General features: G+C 37.0%; 1 protein-coding gene across 1 annotated transcript in view; it reads left to right on the top strand.

Annotated features, from left to right (window-relative positions):
- The window catches only part of DNTT (DNA nucleotidylexotransferase), a 144,872-nt gene that overhangs the window by 85,955 nt on the left and 38,818 nt on the right, over positions 1-20,099 (top strand). The window contains exon 8 of the mRNA XM_007424395.1: positions 8,262-8,367. Within this exon, the coding sequence (XP_007424457.1) occupies positions 8,262-8,367 (106 nt within the window). The remainder of the gene's footprint in view (positions 1-8,261; positions 8,368-20,099) is intronic.

Raw genomic sequence — 20,099 nt, 5'->3', positions numbered from 1 at the left:
TTGCTTAACTCTGGGAAGCGGTACAGAAAGACCACAGCCATGGCAGATGGAGGTCAGTTTCATATGACAAAATGTACAATGATGTACTTCTTTTTCTTTTTTCTGTACTTTCTTTTTCTTTGAAGAAATGAAAAAAGCAAGAATAAATGCAAAGGTTCTTTATAAAAGTATCAATGGAGGAGGGTTGGGATTTCAAATATGAACTCTTATTATGATGTCAATCATAATAACATTTTTGGCTTGATAAAGTCAGAGAATTAACACCTTAGTTAAAGAAGGAATGTAAAAATACACCACTAGCAAAAATTAGGGTGCTTCCTTTCACCAAAAATATTTATAAAAAACTAAAATATATTCCTTCTGAATGTGTTCGAAATTTTGGAAAAGATTTTGGCCCCTAAATTAACTCCACATCCTTCACTAACCATTTTTTATTTTTATGTGGTAGGCAAAATTAAATAGTATCAGGACTGGGAAATGAAAGACTCTGTTGTTTTTTAAAAGTATCTTGGGAATATTCCTAAAACAGGAGAACAGTTACAGATACATTTAGGAAATCTGGTCTGTTCATGGGTTCAGATAATCATATTCTGCATTTTAGGCAATCCCAACAAGCAACTAGAACTATAGCTAAGCTTGAAATTTGATTACATTCGTCTCCTAATTGGGAGAAATGGGGAATCCTAAAAATGTATACCATTCTATTAGAAGATCAGACGAATTTTGTGAATGGGATGAAAACAATATGGGAGTAAAATTAAAAAGTCTTTTTATCTATGATTTTGTGTTTATTAGAAAACCATTAAAATGATTGGAAAAGATATTTTATAAATTGTATTTAATGCCAAGGAAATGTAACATGATAAATTCCTGTATATGTCCCATGTGTTGCAGAAAATATAAAGGAATAAGTACGTATTACCATGTATGATGGCCTTGTAAAGTTGTTTAATTGTTTTGGACTGCATTTTTTAAAATTAAAATAGGGCAAATCACAACTCAGATGATTATATTAATCATTGGTCTCACCCAGGATTTTGTTTTGTTTTTTGATAACCCAAATTATACTTTAGAGCATAAAGAAATGATAGATTTTTGTTGGTTGCAGCTAGACAGCTAGTGACAAATCTTGGAAAACAGGAAAGGCTTTAACTATCTCCTATGGTAGCAATTATCTTAGAAAACGTCTCTGATGGAAATGTTGATCAAAACCCTACATCAATATTGCAGTAATGCATATGATGATTTTTATGTCATCTGGTTTACATGTATTATGCACAACAAAAGTATAATGCTACTCAGTTACAGGTTTCTCAGTAATTTAATTAAATAAGGTTATACACATTCTGCCTTTTCGTTCCCTTCCCTGCATTGTAAATGGAATTAAATTAAGGAAAGAAAATGAAAGAAAAAAATGAAAAAAAAAAAAAGATTGAAGAAGGTAGAGATGCCCTTACTCATCATAGCATTAAGTGATCCACTAGGTGGAAGGATGATAACATGTTTCTAGCATAGCATGTTTCTGGCAGGAGGCTCATTTTATAGCTAGAAGTCATAAATAGCAATTAAATTTATCACAGTAAGTTAGATTTTAACTCTCACAGTACGGTCTTGTGCATCTCCAGTCAGGAGGCAGCTCTTAATTTCAAGGGAGTAGAGGTGTCTACAGGATATGACACTTACATCAAAATGACAAAAATAGTGTTGTGCTGTTACAACGTAAGATCCGCTCTTTTTACAGGTGTAGGTACAAAAGAGATGGAGATTGTATCATGATGACTTTTGTCATTTCCCCCTTCATCCATCCCCCCCACAGATGTCTTTCAATGGGAGCTATTTTCAGATTAGCATGTACATAGGATTAGAGGCTAAATATAAATCCTCAGATGAAGTATAGCACCACTAATCCAATTTATTTCAGCGGTAATATACAGTATAACCTTATGCATTTTAGTGTAGATCTGTTTTAAAAACATGCAGTACAACTCTGATAGTAATCAAATATGATATAATGTACTGTTCTCATATTTCAGTTTTTATAAGGACTGTCTTCTGATCATTGATCTCACAACATTTTAATACCATGGGGTGGGGTCCCCTGTAATAAGTAGCATCTGAAATACAGGTTTTAAAGTACAATCTTTGAAGTAGGTCTACCATATTCATCCTGGATATCATATTCCAACTGAAATCTGTCATAACTGTATATGAGATATTCTAATATTGTATGGAATGTTGATAGAGTCTGAAGCTTCAGCAGTTTACCTTTTTGGGAATACAAGCTATCAACAGTAATAATGGGAATACTTTGTCAAAATTACTCACAATGCTTAATCTGCTATAACATTGTTTAATTTATTAAAAGGTATGATTAGGATTTCAATGTTTGAATTGAATTTCCTCCACCCACCACCAGGAATTAAGTGACAAAGTAAAAGCTAGAAGTTGTGTTGTGAAGAGACTCTGAAAATACTGCAGGAAAGTTTACTTTCAATTTACTCTGGCTTCTCTTTTTTTTGCACACCTCTGGTTAATGCCAACACTTAATTTTTTTAGGCCCGTGGTTCTTTCGTTAGTTTTTTTCCCTTGTCCTTCAAGAGAGAAGAAGGTTACAAAAACCCAGCAGTTTACCTGAAAGTGGGCACAGAAATAGAAATACAGAATTTCCCCCTTACATAAGAAGGTGTGAACATTTCTGAATCATTTGCAAGCTTTGACAGATTGTCATGCTCCATGGAAAAAGTATTTGAGCCTTTCCATTAGTGAACTTTCTATAATATACTAGGGGAGAGGGGAACACCCCCCCAAACAAGAAACACTTTGCCAAATTCCTGCTAAATATGTCAAGAATTCATTGAGCTACATCAAAAAAGATAATTACTGCAGTTTCTTTTTCAGCTGATACACTTACAATGATGCCTTGAGAAAATGATGTCTATATTCCTGAAGCCATCATGTCGCCTTTATATAAATCTCTCTCAATGCAGAAAGTAGTGCAAATCATTATATATACAGTGAATCGGTGGAATATTATCTCCTATGCTACAACCCAGACTTCAGTTTCACTCTTTCCTCTCATCTTTAGAGTAAGGAGATGGCTATCCAAGCCTTATACTAAAGTGATTGTAATGTACGTGACCATATTTTCTTGGAAAAACTAAAGGACAAATCTAAAAAAGGAGCAAATCTAAAAGAGTTTCATAAGGATAAAAAAATAATTGTTTATGTTTATAACTTTGCTTTACAATGGAAAATTCAAGAGCAAAACCAAAAAAAACACAAACCCCCCCAATTAAATTAAATAAATCTAAAGGACAGCTTTCTGAAATAAAGGACTGTCCTTTATAATAAAGGATGTATGGTCACTGTACTTTAATGGTATATGGGGATGACCTTGGGAGACAGGAGGAAGAGCCGCAGCCTAGGCAATGGTCTGATAAACAAAATTTGAGCCTGAAGGAGGAAGGATGGTGAAAGTGCCTCAGAAGGGTCCCTCCCTAGTTTTTCGGAGAGTAAAAGTAACGGATGGGAGGGATACCTTCAGACTTGCAAGATTCTGTTAATGTAACCTTACCATAAAAACAAAACTACTACTCCTGGGTGTACTTCTTGTCTGGACTACCTCGCAGCGCTGACATCAATCTTGCAAACCTGAAAGTACCCCACCTGGCCCCCACTTTTACTCTCCCAAAAACTAGGGAGGGTCCCTTCTGAGTTGCTTTTACTACCCCTCCTTCTTTGGGCTTAATTTTTGTTTATCAGACCTAAGCTGTGGCTCTTCCTCCTGTCTCCCAAGGTCATTTCCACTTACCATTATAGAGACATATGCAGCTATATTAATAAGCCAATTCAATTATGATTGTGGAGTTTAAATTTCTTCATCCAGGTTCTACAGGCAACTCTGCACCTTATCTTAATGAATTTTGCAACTAAAGGCATGTCAATATTATCATCACGGGGGACAGTAAAGTAATACCTAGTTCAGCCTGAATCAAGACCACCTGCAACATGACCTCTAATTTTTTAAAACAATCACCCCACAGTCTCTTGCAAAATGAAGTACTGTATTCTATCAGCTACTTGTCCAGTTAATGAAGAGCTCAAGATATTTCTGCCAGTACATAACATTCTGTTTCATGTTGTATATTTGAGGCACTTTTGTCTCTGCTTAAGGTTTCTGCTGGTTTCTCATCCTTTAAAGGTCCTCTTACCACTTCAGACAACACTTTGGAGGATCCTACAAATCTTTAGCATAAGCAGTGTGAAAGAGGGCCCCTCAGCATGGCAGAAGATATGGGAGAAGTCCTGGTCTCTGAGTAATGCAGGTCATTATTCTGCACTGTGGTTAGCTGATTTATACTAGCAGAGGCCCAGCAGTCCCATATTTTGACAATCTTGTATTTCTATTTTGAAGTGTCAAATTAGCATCATTATTGCTGGTTTTTTTATGCTTATCTCCCTAAAAATAAAATAAAATAAAATAAAATAAAGGATAATATAAATTTTCAACTCACCTTATGGTACTGATTAAAACCAAATAATTACTTATTTAAAGAAAATAGGACATTTATGAGCAAATGGATGGGGAAAAGTCTTCTAGTAAATTGCTGACACAGTGCTGGCCAATATCTGGATAGGCAGAAGTAAGCCTTGACAAGTTAAGTGGGGTTCCTGGAGGAACAGTCATAGAATTGCAGCCTTAGTCACAATGGGACCATGTTTTGATGATGGAGTAGTGCTGAACAGTTACATGCAAGGTGCTTCATACATGCCTAATAATGATGTTCACCTTTTGCTACTTTTACTTGATCGCTGTAAACTGAAAATGGCTGTTCAATTACGACGCAGAAGGTCCTTTAAATGACCAATTTGCTTCAGGGATCAGCGTCTTCCTTCATATCTCATTATTTTGAGATGTCAGATTGGATGGTAATCTTTCATAGAAATCTCATAGAGTGATACTTCTAAGAACTGAAAGAAAGTAACCAAGGAAGCATGGAATGAGATAGGAGATCTATCTCTTTTGGTAGCACCAGTGATGAAGATTTCCACTTGTTAGATTTTATCTTGACTTTGTGTGTGTGTGTGTGTTCTGGATCCTAGTTTACTGGCATGTCTTATTTGCTTACATGTCACATATCCAGCTACTGCACAGTTTCAAAGTACAACTGTGTGTTTTTCTTCTTTGGTGGAGTTTGCTTAACTCTCGAAGGATTTAAACCCCAAAGCAGAAACTGAACTGCTTTGAACGTGCTGGTTTCTTCTCTTTTGTATATTATGGAACAACCTGATCCACAGTGAAGCCAGAACAATAATTAACGTTCAGCTTTTCCCTGTGTAATTGAGCTTAGTAATTATAAAGGATGCTGAAAGTATTGAGAATCCGATTTGGAAGAAATGTGATGTTCCAATTTAAGAGGCAACATCCTCTTTTTTCTAATCTTATGCAAAGCCTGTGGCCAGCCTGAATGGAAGTTTGGGCACTTTCATGCAGGTTGACTTGTTCAGTGGAAATATGTTATTCCCTGTTCTTCATTACTACCTAGATGTTTCTTTATGCTACTTCTTTGTGCTAGAACATTTTAGTACTTTCCATATTGTTTGGGAATATGTCCGTTGAAGAGCTCAATTACTTATTCCACCCAAGAGAAGACATGGGGTGTCCCATTTATTTGAATCAGTTATTTGCCATGACTTTTAATAATTAAATGACCTCTATTCTGATTGCCCTTTTCAGCTTTGAATGGGTAACTATGTGGTTGAGCACAGAAATGTAAGTCTTTTTATGACTAAAATCAGCATCTATATGGAACGCTAATCATATAGGAGTTTAAACAGAATCTAGAAAGGAGAATCATGACAGTACAGCTAAAAGAGCCATCTAGAGGTCAGGTTGATCATAGCCTTAGTCTTAAATATTAGATCAACAATAATATGGATGGAGAGCAGGAAACAAAACGAAACGAAACAATTAGGAGAGAAACAGAGTAGACTGGTTGAGGTCAACATAAATACTAAAGTGACACACCTTGGAGACCATTAGAATGAATTTACATGTCCCTGGTTAGAACCCTATTTTGTATGTTATATTATATTATGTCCTCTAACAGCTCAGTTGTAGAGTGGATTGCTGTTTTCATTGTTGTTGTTGTTCTTCATATATAGACAGTGTTACCAAATGTTTACCTGAAAGCGAGAGGAAATAATAAATAAATATTGTTTATGTATAATATTTAATAGATTCAATGTTCTATTTCAGTTGGGTGCAACAGATAATTATTCCTTGACAATGCACTTCATTAGAATAAATAGCCAAGGGAAAATCACAAGATACCTTGAGAATTACTTAGTATGCCTGAGCATATTCATCCCAAATACCCAGTCTCCATGGCTTACATCAAGGACTTAGCTAGAGCTACTGTCTCATCGGCCTTCCTTTGGCTCTCCGACAACAACCATTGGGAATTTCTGAGAGAATTAAGATAAATGTTCATGTACACATTGTAAGGTTTGCCCCGTTCGTCTCAGAGAAACTCTCGTGACACGTGTGTTCAGCAAAGAAGTTTACTCAAGTGTAATGTAAGTAAGTACAGACAAAGCCAGGGTTGGCTTGGCATAGCTTACGTGGTATTTTATAGCTTCCCCGTTCCCGCGCTTTACCCATTGCTTAGTTACAGATTACCCGCAGTAATCCCCCCTCGCCCAAATGGCAGATTCAGTCCGGTGCTTTTGTCTTTCTGACTGCAGTCTATGGGTTGTGCTGTTATTGCCTTTGTTGGGTTTGGCTGTTTGTGTGGAAAGCGGGAGTTCTCGATCGTTCATTGATTGCTCCGCTTCCGAGCCTCTGCGCTCTGCTTTGTTTGCAGCGCCCGAGGGAAGCCGCGCTGATACAGAGTATCCGCTTGTGGTTTTGAGTTAAGCACCGCCACCTGTCCGTAATCAGCTCGCGGTTTCACTTTCCCTTTTTCTCTGTTCGCGTCTAGGTGGTGAAATTGACTTAGGCTAAGCTGAGTGGTGCCTTTGCCGTGCCGTGCCGGCTGAATCTGACACACATGGCCCTATTTGATGGATTTATGGGAATAATTCATGTGTGTGTGTGTGTGTGTGTAATCAAGAGAGAGAAAGAGAAAGAGAAAGAAAAAGAGAAAGAGAAAGAGAAAGAGAAAGAGAAGGCCTTCTACCTATCTTTTAGTCTCCCACAAGCTGGAGAAGTTGTAGTGTAAATGTGACTCTCTTGACAAAATTAAGATAATACTGTAAGTAGGCTAGTGTTTAGTATTTCTGATATATGGTCTACTGGTTATGTTCCAACGTTTCATCCATTATCTTCTCAGTCCTATGTTTAACTTCATAAAGATTGTGCATACAATATTTATGGACTGAGGACTAGACCTGGTCCTTGAATGGCATACTGGATTCTGCATCTTGAAAAATTGAGGTTGAATGGGGCCCTGGATCCTTGGGTTGTGCAAGTCATCTCACTCATTTCTAGCATTTCATATCCCCTTCTGAGTTGAATTTGCCTAAAATAATCTAGGGTTTGTGCATTGTCAAAAAAGGAAAAGGGGCCTCTAGGGTCTGATCCTCTTCCAGATGGAAGAACATTGTTGTTGTTATTATTATTAGTTAGACTTCATATATAGTCAATTTCCAGTTCTCTCAACAGTTTGCAGAGTTCTGTGGCACTTTATATGTTTCAACACTGTTCTCTTTGATATTAACACAGAGCTATGTAGAATTTCCAGTTAATTTATTTATGCCATGTACACTATTGTTATGTTTGAAATGCAGAAGATATTTTTGAGAGTGTTCCTCTGTTGAAAAAAATGAAGTGAAATTTTGACTTTCAGTAATGTTGTCTTCATAGAAAAGAAATAATACCATCACCCACATCTAGGTATGTTTTATTGGTAATTAAAATGGTTACCAAAGGCCCAAATGCTGGATGGTAACAAAACTGCCAGGTTTATCAGAAGTTACTGCCTTGAATTAACCGAACAATTCAGTTTTGCATCTCTAAGGCTAAAAGAAAAGTCTTCTAAAATAAGATTAAGAAAAGATGCAACATCACACCTTATCCAAAAACATGTATTTACCCACTTCAAGATACAGACAAAATACATCAAACATTTTAAACTTTTGTTTCACAAGGAAGAGTGACAGACAGGGAATAAGAGGAGTTAATATCTTTCTGAAAGCAGAGATTGATTCTCATAGAAACTATATGATTTTGTTCTTCCTTTTTTATTTGTAATTGACAGGGGGAAACAGACTGGGCACGATGTAGACTTTCTGATTACTGTTCCAGGATCAAAGCAGGAAGAAGAAGAACTGTTACACACAGTGATTGACATTTGGAAGAAACAGGTAGGAGAAATGGCCATGAGGTCACTGCCTTCAGTATTCTTTGCTTGATGAATATGTGAAGACCAATGTATGTGGGCCAAATACTTTATCTGCTCCAATCAACACCCCAGAAGCTGTTTTTCAATCTCACTTATTGGCTTCTGTTAATTTGTGCGTGGCTCTAGATAGGAAAAAAAAAGTGCTAATTACTTTCTGTTCATCTATTCCCAGGCCAGAGACTCTTAATTGTTCTTTTGTTTGCTAGAATGACCAGGGGATTCTCCTCTGCAGGTTGATACATGTTTATTCCTGCCCTGAAGTTAATTTTCTAAACAAACTTCACTTGTATAACACTATGCCCTGACTCTGTTTTCTTTGATTTAATTATTTCATTTATTGTGCTTCCATACAGCAAAGAACAGAACATGCACTCTCTCTTTCCACTCGCACTCAAAACGTAACCACATGTGTGGATATGCGCGAGCATGACATATAACTATAATGGTGCATGGGTGGTAGGTAGAAGAAGAATTACTCAAAACATACAATTGGCTGAGACTATGAAGGAATCAGACAGCAGTAGTTCATGAGAGAGGTGTAATGAATACAGAAACGAAAATTGCTATCAAAGTATATTTTCTTTTACTGATCTATCACGTGATGCAGCAAGCAGTCTTGAATGTAAGTTGACCTGAACAGTTCCTGGTCAGTGGCTAGTTAGCACCTTAGGTAACACTCCCAGTCTTTGGTTCTAACATGGAAGAGAAGACTTCATTTATTTATAGGTCATTTCTGTCCTACGTTTCATCAAGGTAGTGAATGTGATTCTTTCTTCCTGATTTATATCACAGTAAGCCTGCGAGATAGACGAGGCTGTGAGGTGATGATTGGCCCAAAGTCACCTAGTGAGCTTCAGGGTAGTAAGGGGATTTGAGCCCTAATACACGGCTGTAACTAGGCAGAGAAATAAAGGATGATAATAATCTAGTGCCTGTCAGCAAAAATATATTGCTCCTAGCTGTTGCTTGATATCATGGCATGAGCTACTTATCTTTTTGTTTATTGAAGCCATACCTGCTAAGCTGGGCACCAGAAGAGGCTGGCTCCCACCACATAGTTCTATCTCCCTTGGAAACTATTATAAAATATGTATCTTTTTATGCATTTATAATTACTGAATGCATATTTGGTCTTCCTGCTTATTCTAAGACAGCTTAGAACAAAAAGAAAATGCAAATTATAGAACAAAATGATTACAGTCAAAATTAAAATCAGTCATTAAAATAATTAACTATGAGAAGCTTGGTGGAAGAAATGCATTCTCCTTAAATACTGGGAAACGGAGTGTATTCCATTGTCAACTCAACTGTTTATGTTCTGCATAGTATTGATCAGTTGCAGCTTGGAGAAGAGAAAATGAAAATTTACCACTTTAAACTGATGATACTCTGTGAGATGCAAGTAATATTTCGGGAGACCTATATGTTTAAACATATGCATGGATGATAGGAATCCTACAGTAGCTACACCTTTCATCAGCCAGTGAAACCAAAGCACACCATAATACGATGCATTAAAAATTTCCAAACCCTAAAGTAGATAATTTCAAACCTCTGTTTGTACTGGATGCAGTACATCCATTTCTCCTAGAGCATTGTTTTCTGGACGGCTACGAAAATGGCTTTTTTCTCTGAGCCAACTTAATCATTGTAGACTATTGTTTCCTAAAACTCTTCCATTTTTCTTCAGCTTTGCCTCCCATTGTCTCTTAAATGATGGTTCATTTGATATAATTAACTGGTGTACTTATCCTTCAAAATAAAAACACAATGCAAAGCTGCTTTGAATGCAGGGAAGAAAAACAGGCTATACATTCAAAAAATGAACAAAGAAACCAAGTACATTCATATGATTCAATTCCTCTTTAAGGTCTAACAGTATACAGTATATTATTGTAGCTGCTGTAAATCGGGGTGTATATAATTTGGCGATTCACAGTAAATTTATTCAGTTAAATCTCCAAATCCAATCAACTTTCTGAATCAAATAAGAAAGTCAGTTTTGAATCATCTAACTGAACCATTTTGGATGTTTCTGAACTTGTTTTGGAATTCTGAATCGAATCAACCCAATTCAATGATTCTGTGCAAACATCCAAGTTGTGTTTGACTGATTTTTTTGAATCAATTTAAATTCTCAATTTGATTTTCTGAGTTTAATAGACTTTATGAATTGGATTTTGCAAAATTTGCACAGGATTACTGGTTAGCCATTCCTGGCTTTCCAGTAATGAGTCAGAATGCCTGTGGATATTTTCTAGATAGGAAATCATTTTATGCACACCTGTGGAAGAGATTGTGTGGACAAGTAGTGAAATTTAATACTGAAAGAGAGATGCTGAGACAGAGAGAAGGCTATCAGCTGAAGAGTGAACATGCAATCACTTAGTATGTACCTGATGTTCTCTTGAGATAGTAGAGCATAGTTGCAACTTTAAAAGCCAGAATGGTCACTAACTGGACTGGCTGAGAAGGATAAGAATGTAGCCCAAAACATCTGGAAAGAGCCCATTTGGCAAATTCTTACAGATTTCTGATTTCTGACTTGGGCCACAAATAGCGGTCCAGTGATTTGGGGACAAGTCTGAAATTTTTGACCCTGTTCTTCAAGGTTTTCCTATTTTGTAGTTTAAGGAGATGAATAAGAATGGGAGGCTTTTGGGAGGAAAACTATACACATTTAATTCTTTAAAATCCCCAAATAACTCCCATGTCACCACTTTGGGGGCATTTTTGGTGCAGATTTTAGGAGTTTTAAAAATGGGGATGGGAGCTTCTTGCAGAAGCCTTCTGCTTCCATTGTCCCCATTAACTTCCCCCATACCAAAGTATGGCTGCAATTAGCCTTGCAAATGTGGATAGTCTTTAGGGAGGTTTTTGGTAGTCATGCGAATTGTCTGTCTCCTAGAGATCTTCTGCTCCCATTAATCTGATAATATAACCCAAAACTATTAGACCATTTTGTCTAGAATTTCAGTGGCATACTGGGACATAGTATTAAAATCTTCATGTGGCTCATGGATTGCGTGTTGCCCAACTCTTTTGCAAGAAAACTCACTGTCATAAAAATCACTTCAAATCTGCAAAGGAAGCCCAGCTCAGATGCTATCCTTGGAACTTCTGACTGGTGCATGAAGTTTGCAGTGCTATTACCATGTATTATGAACAGGATAACTATTGGTATTTGAAACTTCTCTTTCCAAATGCCTGAATCATAGTTTCAAGAGGTCTTCAGTTCTGGAGTATAACTATAGAACTTTCTGAAAAAAAAAGGCACTTTAGTGTTTCAGGCACTGTTTGTCCTTGCCTTTTGCAGTACATCATGTCTCAGTGAGGATCCTCATATCTTTTACTCCTGCCTCTCTTTAAATGGCTGATAAAACTCCACTTGACTGAAAAAAAATCCACTTCTGTTGATGATTCTGTATGCCTTATCAGTGGTCAGGGATGTATCTGTATCTATCATGTCACCTAACTAGTAGTAAATTAGTATCGATAATTCTCCTTTCTAAGATACTTCCATTCTCAGTTTCCTCTTAGTATCCCTTTTTAAATGAAAAGTGTTTTGTGTATTGAAAGTTTCAACTTCCTCCAGACACCTGGCTTCTCCTTCATTTAAGGCTTACCACATCTCAGTGAAGCTAGCTACCTGTCTCAAGAGATGAAGCTGGCATTTCAGCTTTCTGCTCTGACTTTATCTTCACGTTTCTTAATTTGAGTCTGTCTACAGTGGATTCACTGCTGGTGCTAAATCAACTTGCAGATCAGTCTTATACTACTTAAAGAAGTCACTCAGAACTGTCATTATTCAGATCGCTACCTTCTCTTATATCTGAGCCCTTAGTTGTCTTGGTGGTTTTTAACAAATTTCTCAACTGTTCTTCCTGCTGAGCATGCAATGTTTCTGAGAGCAGAGCACTTCAGTAAATTTTCCAAATTTTCCTACATCCTAAAGGTATCTTTTGTCGCATAATATCAGAGATCTACTCTTTATTTTGAATCAGACTCTTTAAAGTAGTTTGCGTCTTGCTGCCCTCCTTGCTGCTTCTTCTCTGCCTTCCTATTGTGCGTTGTTATGCATACTTTTGTTTTCATTTCAGTCCTAATTCAGTGAATTTTTAAACTTTTTTCAATATTAAAAAATGAACCAGGAAGCTGGCATGCTGCAAAGTGATACTTAACACCAACCAAAGAATTCTTGTAATAAAACAGAAATGACAGGTGGCTACAGCTACACAAAATAGAGAAAAAGGCTAGTTGGAAGATGGTAGGAAATACCTTAGTGTTGGTGCATTGATGGATTATTCTACCTGTGGCATGTGCCAGGATGTTGGTGTTTTAGTGTGGGGTGTCTGTGTATGTGCAAAAGAGAGACTTTTATGCAATGTGTGTTTTGCTTGAGTTTTCTATGCAATAGAATATAAGTTTTGCTAAAATTTCTTTGTGTGTTCAAAAGATACATTCTGAAGGAGTATTTGGATTTCCATAAAACCAGACTAGTAATCTCTTTTTTCCTTTTTATCTCACTATTATATACTGAGAAGAAAACCATGGCAGAATTAGCATGGCTGATCATCCCAATTCTGTTCCTTCATACAGAGAAGAACTGCACTCTTCTATTCTCGCTCCAAATTGCACAAGGAACTTGTTAACAAATGACCATTAGAACTTCATGAGACATCCAGACATGTTTGTATTTAGCATGCTGGCTGGGGAATTCCAGGGAAGTCTGCACATCTTAAAGCTGCCGAGGTTGAGAAACACTGCTATGTAGGCTAGCCATAGCCCATGGCAGCAGCCATTTTGTGTGGGGTACCATGATGACTTCTCAAAATTTTAAATCTGCCATTGCCTCACAAACATTTGGGATGTCTGCTCCAGACATTTTTCAGCCTGCAAGATAAGAATGATCACATTATTGTACTTTTCAGTACTGGCTACACACAGAGAAGTAGGATATTGGCTTATTTAAATCACACAATTGACTAAATAAAGCCACTGTCAAGCTAAAGCTGATATAAAACATCAACTGAAATAAGAACAAATCAAGGTCTGTAACAAACATTTCTGACTGAGATTGTTATCAAAAACATCTCCATTCAAAATGCATCTCGTGGTGGTTCTGAAATAAGATCTACAGTTTGATCAGTCCCCAACGGAAGGACTGTATAACTCCTGAAGAACCATTACAGTGTTTCTCAACCTTGGCAACTTTAAGATGTGTGGACTTCAACTCCCAGAATTCCCCAGTCAGCCAAAGTCCACACATCTTAAAGTTGCCAAGGTTGAGAAACACTGAACTAGGGTGTTCCTCAATTATATTTAGTATGCAAATCAAGATGCATAGCAAGGCATTATAAGTTATAAGGTCCATTTTCAATGTTTCCTAAGAGATAAACACACCAATATTGTTACATTCAATGTGACATGAGTGCACTACTTTTCCCACAATTTAAGTTTCTGTTCCTCTTCTCCCCACTGCATTGCCCACAAATCAGCTCAGAAAAGGATTGAGTTTGCCCTCGAACATGATTGACTACATCCCATTATATATTATCAGGAGAATATCTCATTATGTTTTCAAATATGTCCAAAGATGGAAATATGTCCAAAGGTGGAAATCCAGAATGTGCAATATCAAGACAAGATGGTAGACCCCCCAAAAGGGTCGGAAAGAAAAAAGATAATGCTTTTCCTGTCTTGGCTTGGAATCCTCACAGGTTCCTGCACATAACCTGGAGCCCAACTTCTAGTAGCTAATATGGATTTCCATCATCCGTCTCCTAAATAGCATGGCTGAAGGTATTTGCTGTCAAAAAAAATTTTTTTAAATCAAAAAATCAAAAAGTGAAGCCAAGAAGTATACTTTTCTAGCCTTTTTGGGAGATGAACAAAATAAAGCACCTTTCATAGAAAACACTTTCATACTTTTGACAGCAAGCCTCTCTCTGTATTAACTCCTTTCCTGCTTTTGTACAGCTGCTTCAAAGCATAAAATGCATCAAAAAGTATGGCTAAGGTCACATGTTGACTTTCTCTCAGCTGCTTCCTGGAGAAAGCATTCTACAGTATTTGATTTGTAAACTGCAGTTAAACTTACCCCCTTCCCACGGGCCCAATAGTTGGGAAGAATTTCTTTTTCTCAGTTCCAAGTTTAACATTATCAAACCTTCCTAAAGGCTGTTGAAAACAAACCGAGTAAGTCAACACCACAATGAATTTTGATGTAGCATCACTGGGGATAAATGAGTCTAGGAACAACCCCACCCCCTTCTCTTAAATTAAAAGGGGAATAAAAAAGAAAATCTGCATTTGTAGACAACAGATTATCTTGTACAATAATGACTTAAAACCTGTTTCCTGGGCCTTATCATATGATTTTAATGTGGCCTATAGTTATAATGTTGAAATGACACATATAGGTGCATACACCAACACACACACACACGAAAGGAGAGAGAGCAAATGTATTTATTTGATATAATATTTCAATGTGCAGATGAAGTTAGAACTAGGAGGCTATGGTTCCTAGTGCTGATAAACTCCATCATTTCAATATTGGCTGTGCTGTTGCAATCAGAACCATTTTGGGGCTGAGTTTTCTGATTCAAGCAAGGGACCTGTGCTTCATGTTGTCTCAAACCTGAGTCTGCATCTTCTATGATCATAGTCACAGGCTTGGAGATAGATAGAGTCTCTAGTGCTTTGCATGGTTCATAGTTGGCTATAGGCAAGGACTTTAAAAAAAAAAAATCCTGTTGCTTCTGACCCCCCCCCCAAAAAGTGTGGGTTCTATTATATATGAATGTTATTCATTCTAATGGTGGCTGCAATATCATAATATTTCAGGTTTCTTCCTAAATATTACATTCTCACTTAAAAAACCCAACATTACTTTTCATCCAACCTCTCTTGCTGGTTTATACTGGTTATCAAATATACGTAGCAATCAAAACTATAGAGCAATGTAAATGTCAATTTAACCTTTTGTTGTAAAACATCTGAATACCTGCTATATTTAAACTGTTTTGTACCAAACCATCTGTGTTCTTTCAGTATTTTAATCTTTCATATTAGATTATCTTGATTCTCAGTAAAAATGACTGTTTATGCTGTTTTAAAGCCACTACAGGAAGAATGATTGTAGGCAAAATACAACGTACTGTATATTATTCATAGGTACAACATAAAACACAATAACTATAACAAAGATTGTAATTTAACAGAGATATTTCTTAGATCAATTGTTCAACTAGAATGATGTGTTTTTTTAATTGTGTGTTTGTATGATAAAGCTGCATGCCCAGATTCACTTTTGAGTAGATACACTGGACACCATTCACTTGGATTGGGGAATTCTACCATTCCACCTTACTGAGCCAGCCCTCTTGAGTTGCCCATAAAGTAATCACATTTTAGACTAGTTGATCTCTTCATTCTGTTTCTAATAAAACTATCAGATCTGAACAGCAAAAATTGGGGTGATTATTATGTGACAACAAAGAATTAAGAGTTTTTGGTACCGCTTTGCTGTCATCTAAAGTCGTCCTGATTTTTGCAACCAATATGTGGTAGCCTTAATCTTTAGTGTCATCAATTTTATTCAGTTTGTGAAAACTGTCTTATCAACTGCTTCTAGGCATGAAAGCAAAATGGAATCTTTAAAAATAGGAGTCCTCTGCATGTATTCTAGCATTAGTAGAAGAAGGGAGACTTAGTCTGCTCCTAGTATCTTTGCACCCTGTCCTTTCTTTTCCCAACTTCCTGAAGTCTATGTACTTCGTGAATATGTACATTGCTCAAACATTTGTCCAATGCTTTTATGAATGCATTTATACCACATTGCATCATGGGTTACATACATTCACATGAATGCACACGCATGGCTTCTTCAGACCTCCTTCTTGGAGATGAAAAGTAAGTCGGAAGAGCATGGGGATATAAACAGCATATACACCCTTACTGCTTATCCAGTTTAGTCCTCCGACATTCTAGTGAGCCACAGAGAAAGCCTCAATGTGGATGCTGTGAATAAACAGGAGATGGTTGTCACTTTCATGGCCTGCTTACAACAGGCCACTTTCAGAGACAGAAAGCATTTCCCCACAGGATCTCTGTAGTACTTCAGAATTTGCTCTTTACTTGCAAGATTTCGTGTTGCTATCTGGGTTTGGCAACTGAGCTAATACATCAGCTGTTCTATGGAGCTTATAGCTGGTCTAGTTTCCTATTTGCAAGAAGTCTTACTTCAGCATTCCTCCAACTTCTGGACTTTAGCCAGGCTTTAGCCGAACGAGCTGGTCTTTCAATGTTAGCCTTTGGCAGTTGCCTCAACCAAGAGTAAGTCTTCCAGGTAAGATTCTCAGAGTGCCTTCATTAACAAGATTTATGGAGCTGAAAAGTGTAGGGTTACAGGAATTTCAGCAACTGAATTATTGCTCATGGAGAATTAATTTATCCCTTGAAATAACTTAAGGCAAAGATTTACTCTATGTCTTCTTAACCATTTTCCTGTGAAGTGGAAGGAAATGCATTTTTTCTGCAGATAATAGAGAACCTTGCAGCTGTCTGTTTACCAAACTGTCTCCTGAATCTTTATCAGCCTGTGAACTAACCCTATTATTCAAAAGAAAAGGTCACTTAATGGCTTTGCTGCATCTCAACACAGGTACTGCTGATAAATATAGTCATATTGACAATACACACAATGTGAAGGAAGGATATGAATGGGGTGGGGGCAAGCAATTTTAATTCCATTTTATGGGAAGTGGGAGTGAAGGGATTTTTGTTACTTTATGGACTGCAGCAACTCAGGTCAGTAATGAAGGACCAATGATCATTTTCTTTTTCTTCTCAGCATTTCAAAGTCAAGAAAACTTAAGAGGGTTATGGATTGTCTTCAGACTGAAAATAGTGACGTTGTAGAAATGCCCAGAGTGCAGACAAAAAGACATGTCCTATATTTAGAATATCTCTGGACAGCTGTCCAGAATCTACCTTCTCTGCATTGGGTATGCTGTCTTGAGAACTCTAAAAGTTGAAGTCCACACATCTGGAGACTCAGAAATTGGGGAAAGCAGGGTCATCAATGGTCTACACATGGGTAAGGGGGCAGTTGATATGGCACAGTAGAATAAAATTATGCACAATTAAATTACCCTGTTGACCTTTTTATCTGTACTACTGGGCAATTAGTCTTTGCCTCCATTTCCCAAGCTTCATTTCTCGAAGGCAACATTGATTTGCATTTTTCAGCTGCATGTAAGCTTTTTGCTCTGAACAGAAAAATGGAGCATAATATCAAATAATAGCCAATGAAAGTCAGTGCCAGTTCCAGATCTGCATAATGCCGTTCATTTTGTAAATGCAGTCCTTGGTCTCCAAATCGATATCCTGAATCCTATTGAAAATCTATAGATTTTTAGCTATTGTCTTCAAAGTACTCCAGAAAACGCCAGCTAAATATATATTCATGGAGCTCTTTGAGAGTCTAAATTTCAGCCTTAGAGTATCTTACAAGTTAACACTATAGAAACAGAGGAATGCTTTTTTAATGTCCTATCATCCAAGCTAGTTGTATTCAGTTGCAAAATACTTTACTTCAGCAAGAACGAAAGCTGCATTCTGCAATCCATTCATCCATATTTTATTTATTTATTAAAACTTTATTCAAATGATCTAGATGGCTTATAACCTGCATACATTAAAGCGTCCATAAAATCAATAAAACATTAAAATCTTGAAAAAATCTATGGTTGTCTTCCATTAAATGCCCTGCATTAATCTGCTTCCTAAAAGATAAAAGGATGGGCACTAGCCAGTCCTCAGTGGATAAGCTCTAAATAAGAAGACTTCTCTGGGAATGCTATTCTCCAGTCCCAATCATTCTAGAAGTGGACCCGCAGCATTCTCTCCTAGTTAAATTGTATAGTAGAGGCAAATTCAACTTGGAGAAGATTGCAAGGGCCCAAACTGTATAACTCTTCATAGCTAACAAACAACACCTTGAACTGGACCCCAAATCCTTCTAGCAGACCATGAAGCTCTTGCAGAATAGGCATTATTCTACTTTTGGGGAGGGCCCATGTATAACCAATTATATCATAATAAAATAATTTCATTTGGTTGGGCGTGTGTAGAAAGTTGGGATCTAAGGTGTACTTTGGTACAATCGAATTTAATTTTATTGCAGTGGTCACAGGTTGGAGTTGTACTGTCCTTCTGGGATAAGATAGACTAGAAATTCTTTTTATCTACCTTACTAGAACGGAATGACACACATACATTATCCTGTATGCACACACACACACACACACACAGAATGGGCACACATTCAGTCTCACTGGAATTCCTATCTTTCTTTTCTTCCTAGAAATATGTACTAAATTGTTGCTAAATTAGAATTTCAGCAATACAGGTGCTAGCCTGGAGTGCTTCCCATTTTGTTTCAAATCTTAACATTTACAAAATATGTGATAGCTAAATTGTGTCTGGAATTAGATTTTCTTAATTCCTTCTCTTCCCCACTTCAGATGAATAAGAAAGAGGAGAAAATATTTCATATCTGAAAATCCAACAATCACAAAAGATGCCTTTTTTCTGGTCATCTTACTAGGTTCCTATTCTATCTATCTATCTATCTATCTATCTATCTATCTATCTATCTATCTATCTATCTATCTATCTATCTCTGCAGTTTATTAAAACATATTTTAATTAGCCAAACAGGCTTCCAGACCACATTACAAGTAAGACAGTCTCTCTCTACCTTTAAGTTTATAATCTGTCCAAGTGGATTCCAAGGAAAAAAGGGGTGGAAAAGGAGGAAGAAATAAGCTCAAGGGTCAGTCTTTAAGAGACAGAGTTCTTATGACCAGCTGAAAGGTCAACAGTTCAGGTCATCTGATGGTTGCCTGCCAACTAGGTGACAGCTGGGGAGAACCAGAGGCAGCTGATTATTTAGCAGAGGCAATGGTTTTTTTGTATTTCTTTCTCCTCTGCAGCCTGGTGGAATGGCTGTATCTGAGGAGAGCCAAAGTGATGAAATAGCCCTGCTCCCTGTGCAGCTGAATGAAATGGTTGGCAGCCAGGTGATAGTAGGAGAGGCTCAAGTAGATGATGTCTCAGTTACCTTGCTGCTGTTTCTTCCCCCTGCTCTGCAGCCAGCACACACACACACACACACACACACACACACACACAGAATGGGCACACATTCAGTCTCACTGGAATTCCTATCTTTCTTTTCTTCCTAGAAATATGTACTAAATTGTTGCTAAATTAGAATTTCAGCAATACAGGTGCTAGCCTGGAGTGCTTCCCATTTTGTTTCAAATCTTAACATTTACAAAATATGTGATAGCTAAATTGTGTCTGGAATTAGATTTTCTTAATTCCTTCTCTTCCCCACTTCAGATGAATAAGAAAGAGGAGAAAATATTTCATATCTGAAAATCCAACAATCACAAAAGATGCCTTTTTTCTGGTCATCTTACTAGGTTCCTAATTAAAAAGATAATGCAGTATCTTTTCTTTTCTTTTCTTTTCTTTTCTTTTCTTTTCTTTTCTTTTCTTTTCTTTTCTTTTCTTTTCTTTTCTTTTCTTCTGGCCAGTCTAAAAATGAAGTAGCAGTACAATCAGTTTTGAATAAGGCTGTGATTAGTCATTGAAAAACATTTAAATGACATTTTTAAG

The sequence above is a fragment of the Python bivittatus genome, unplaced genomic scaffold, assembly GCF_059951505.1.
Source record: "Python bivittatus isolate LINGU-HERP-01145 unplaced genomic scaffold, Pbiv_v1 ctg000780_np1212, whole genome shotgun sequence".
NCBI classification, from domain to species: Eukaryota; Metazoa; Chordata; class Lepidosauria; order Squamata; family Pythonidae; genus Python; species Python bivittatus.
This window is presented reverse-complemented; position numbering and strand designations above follow the sequence as displayed.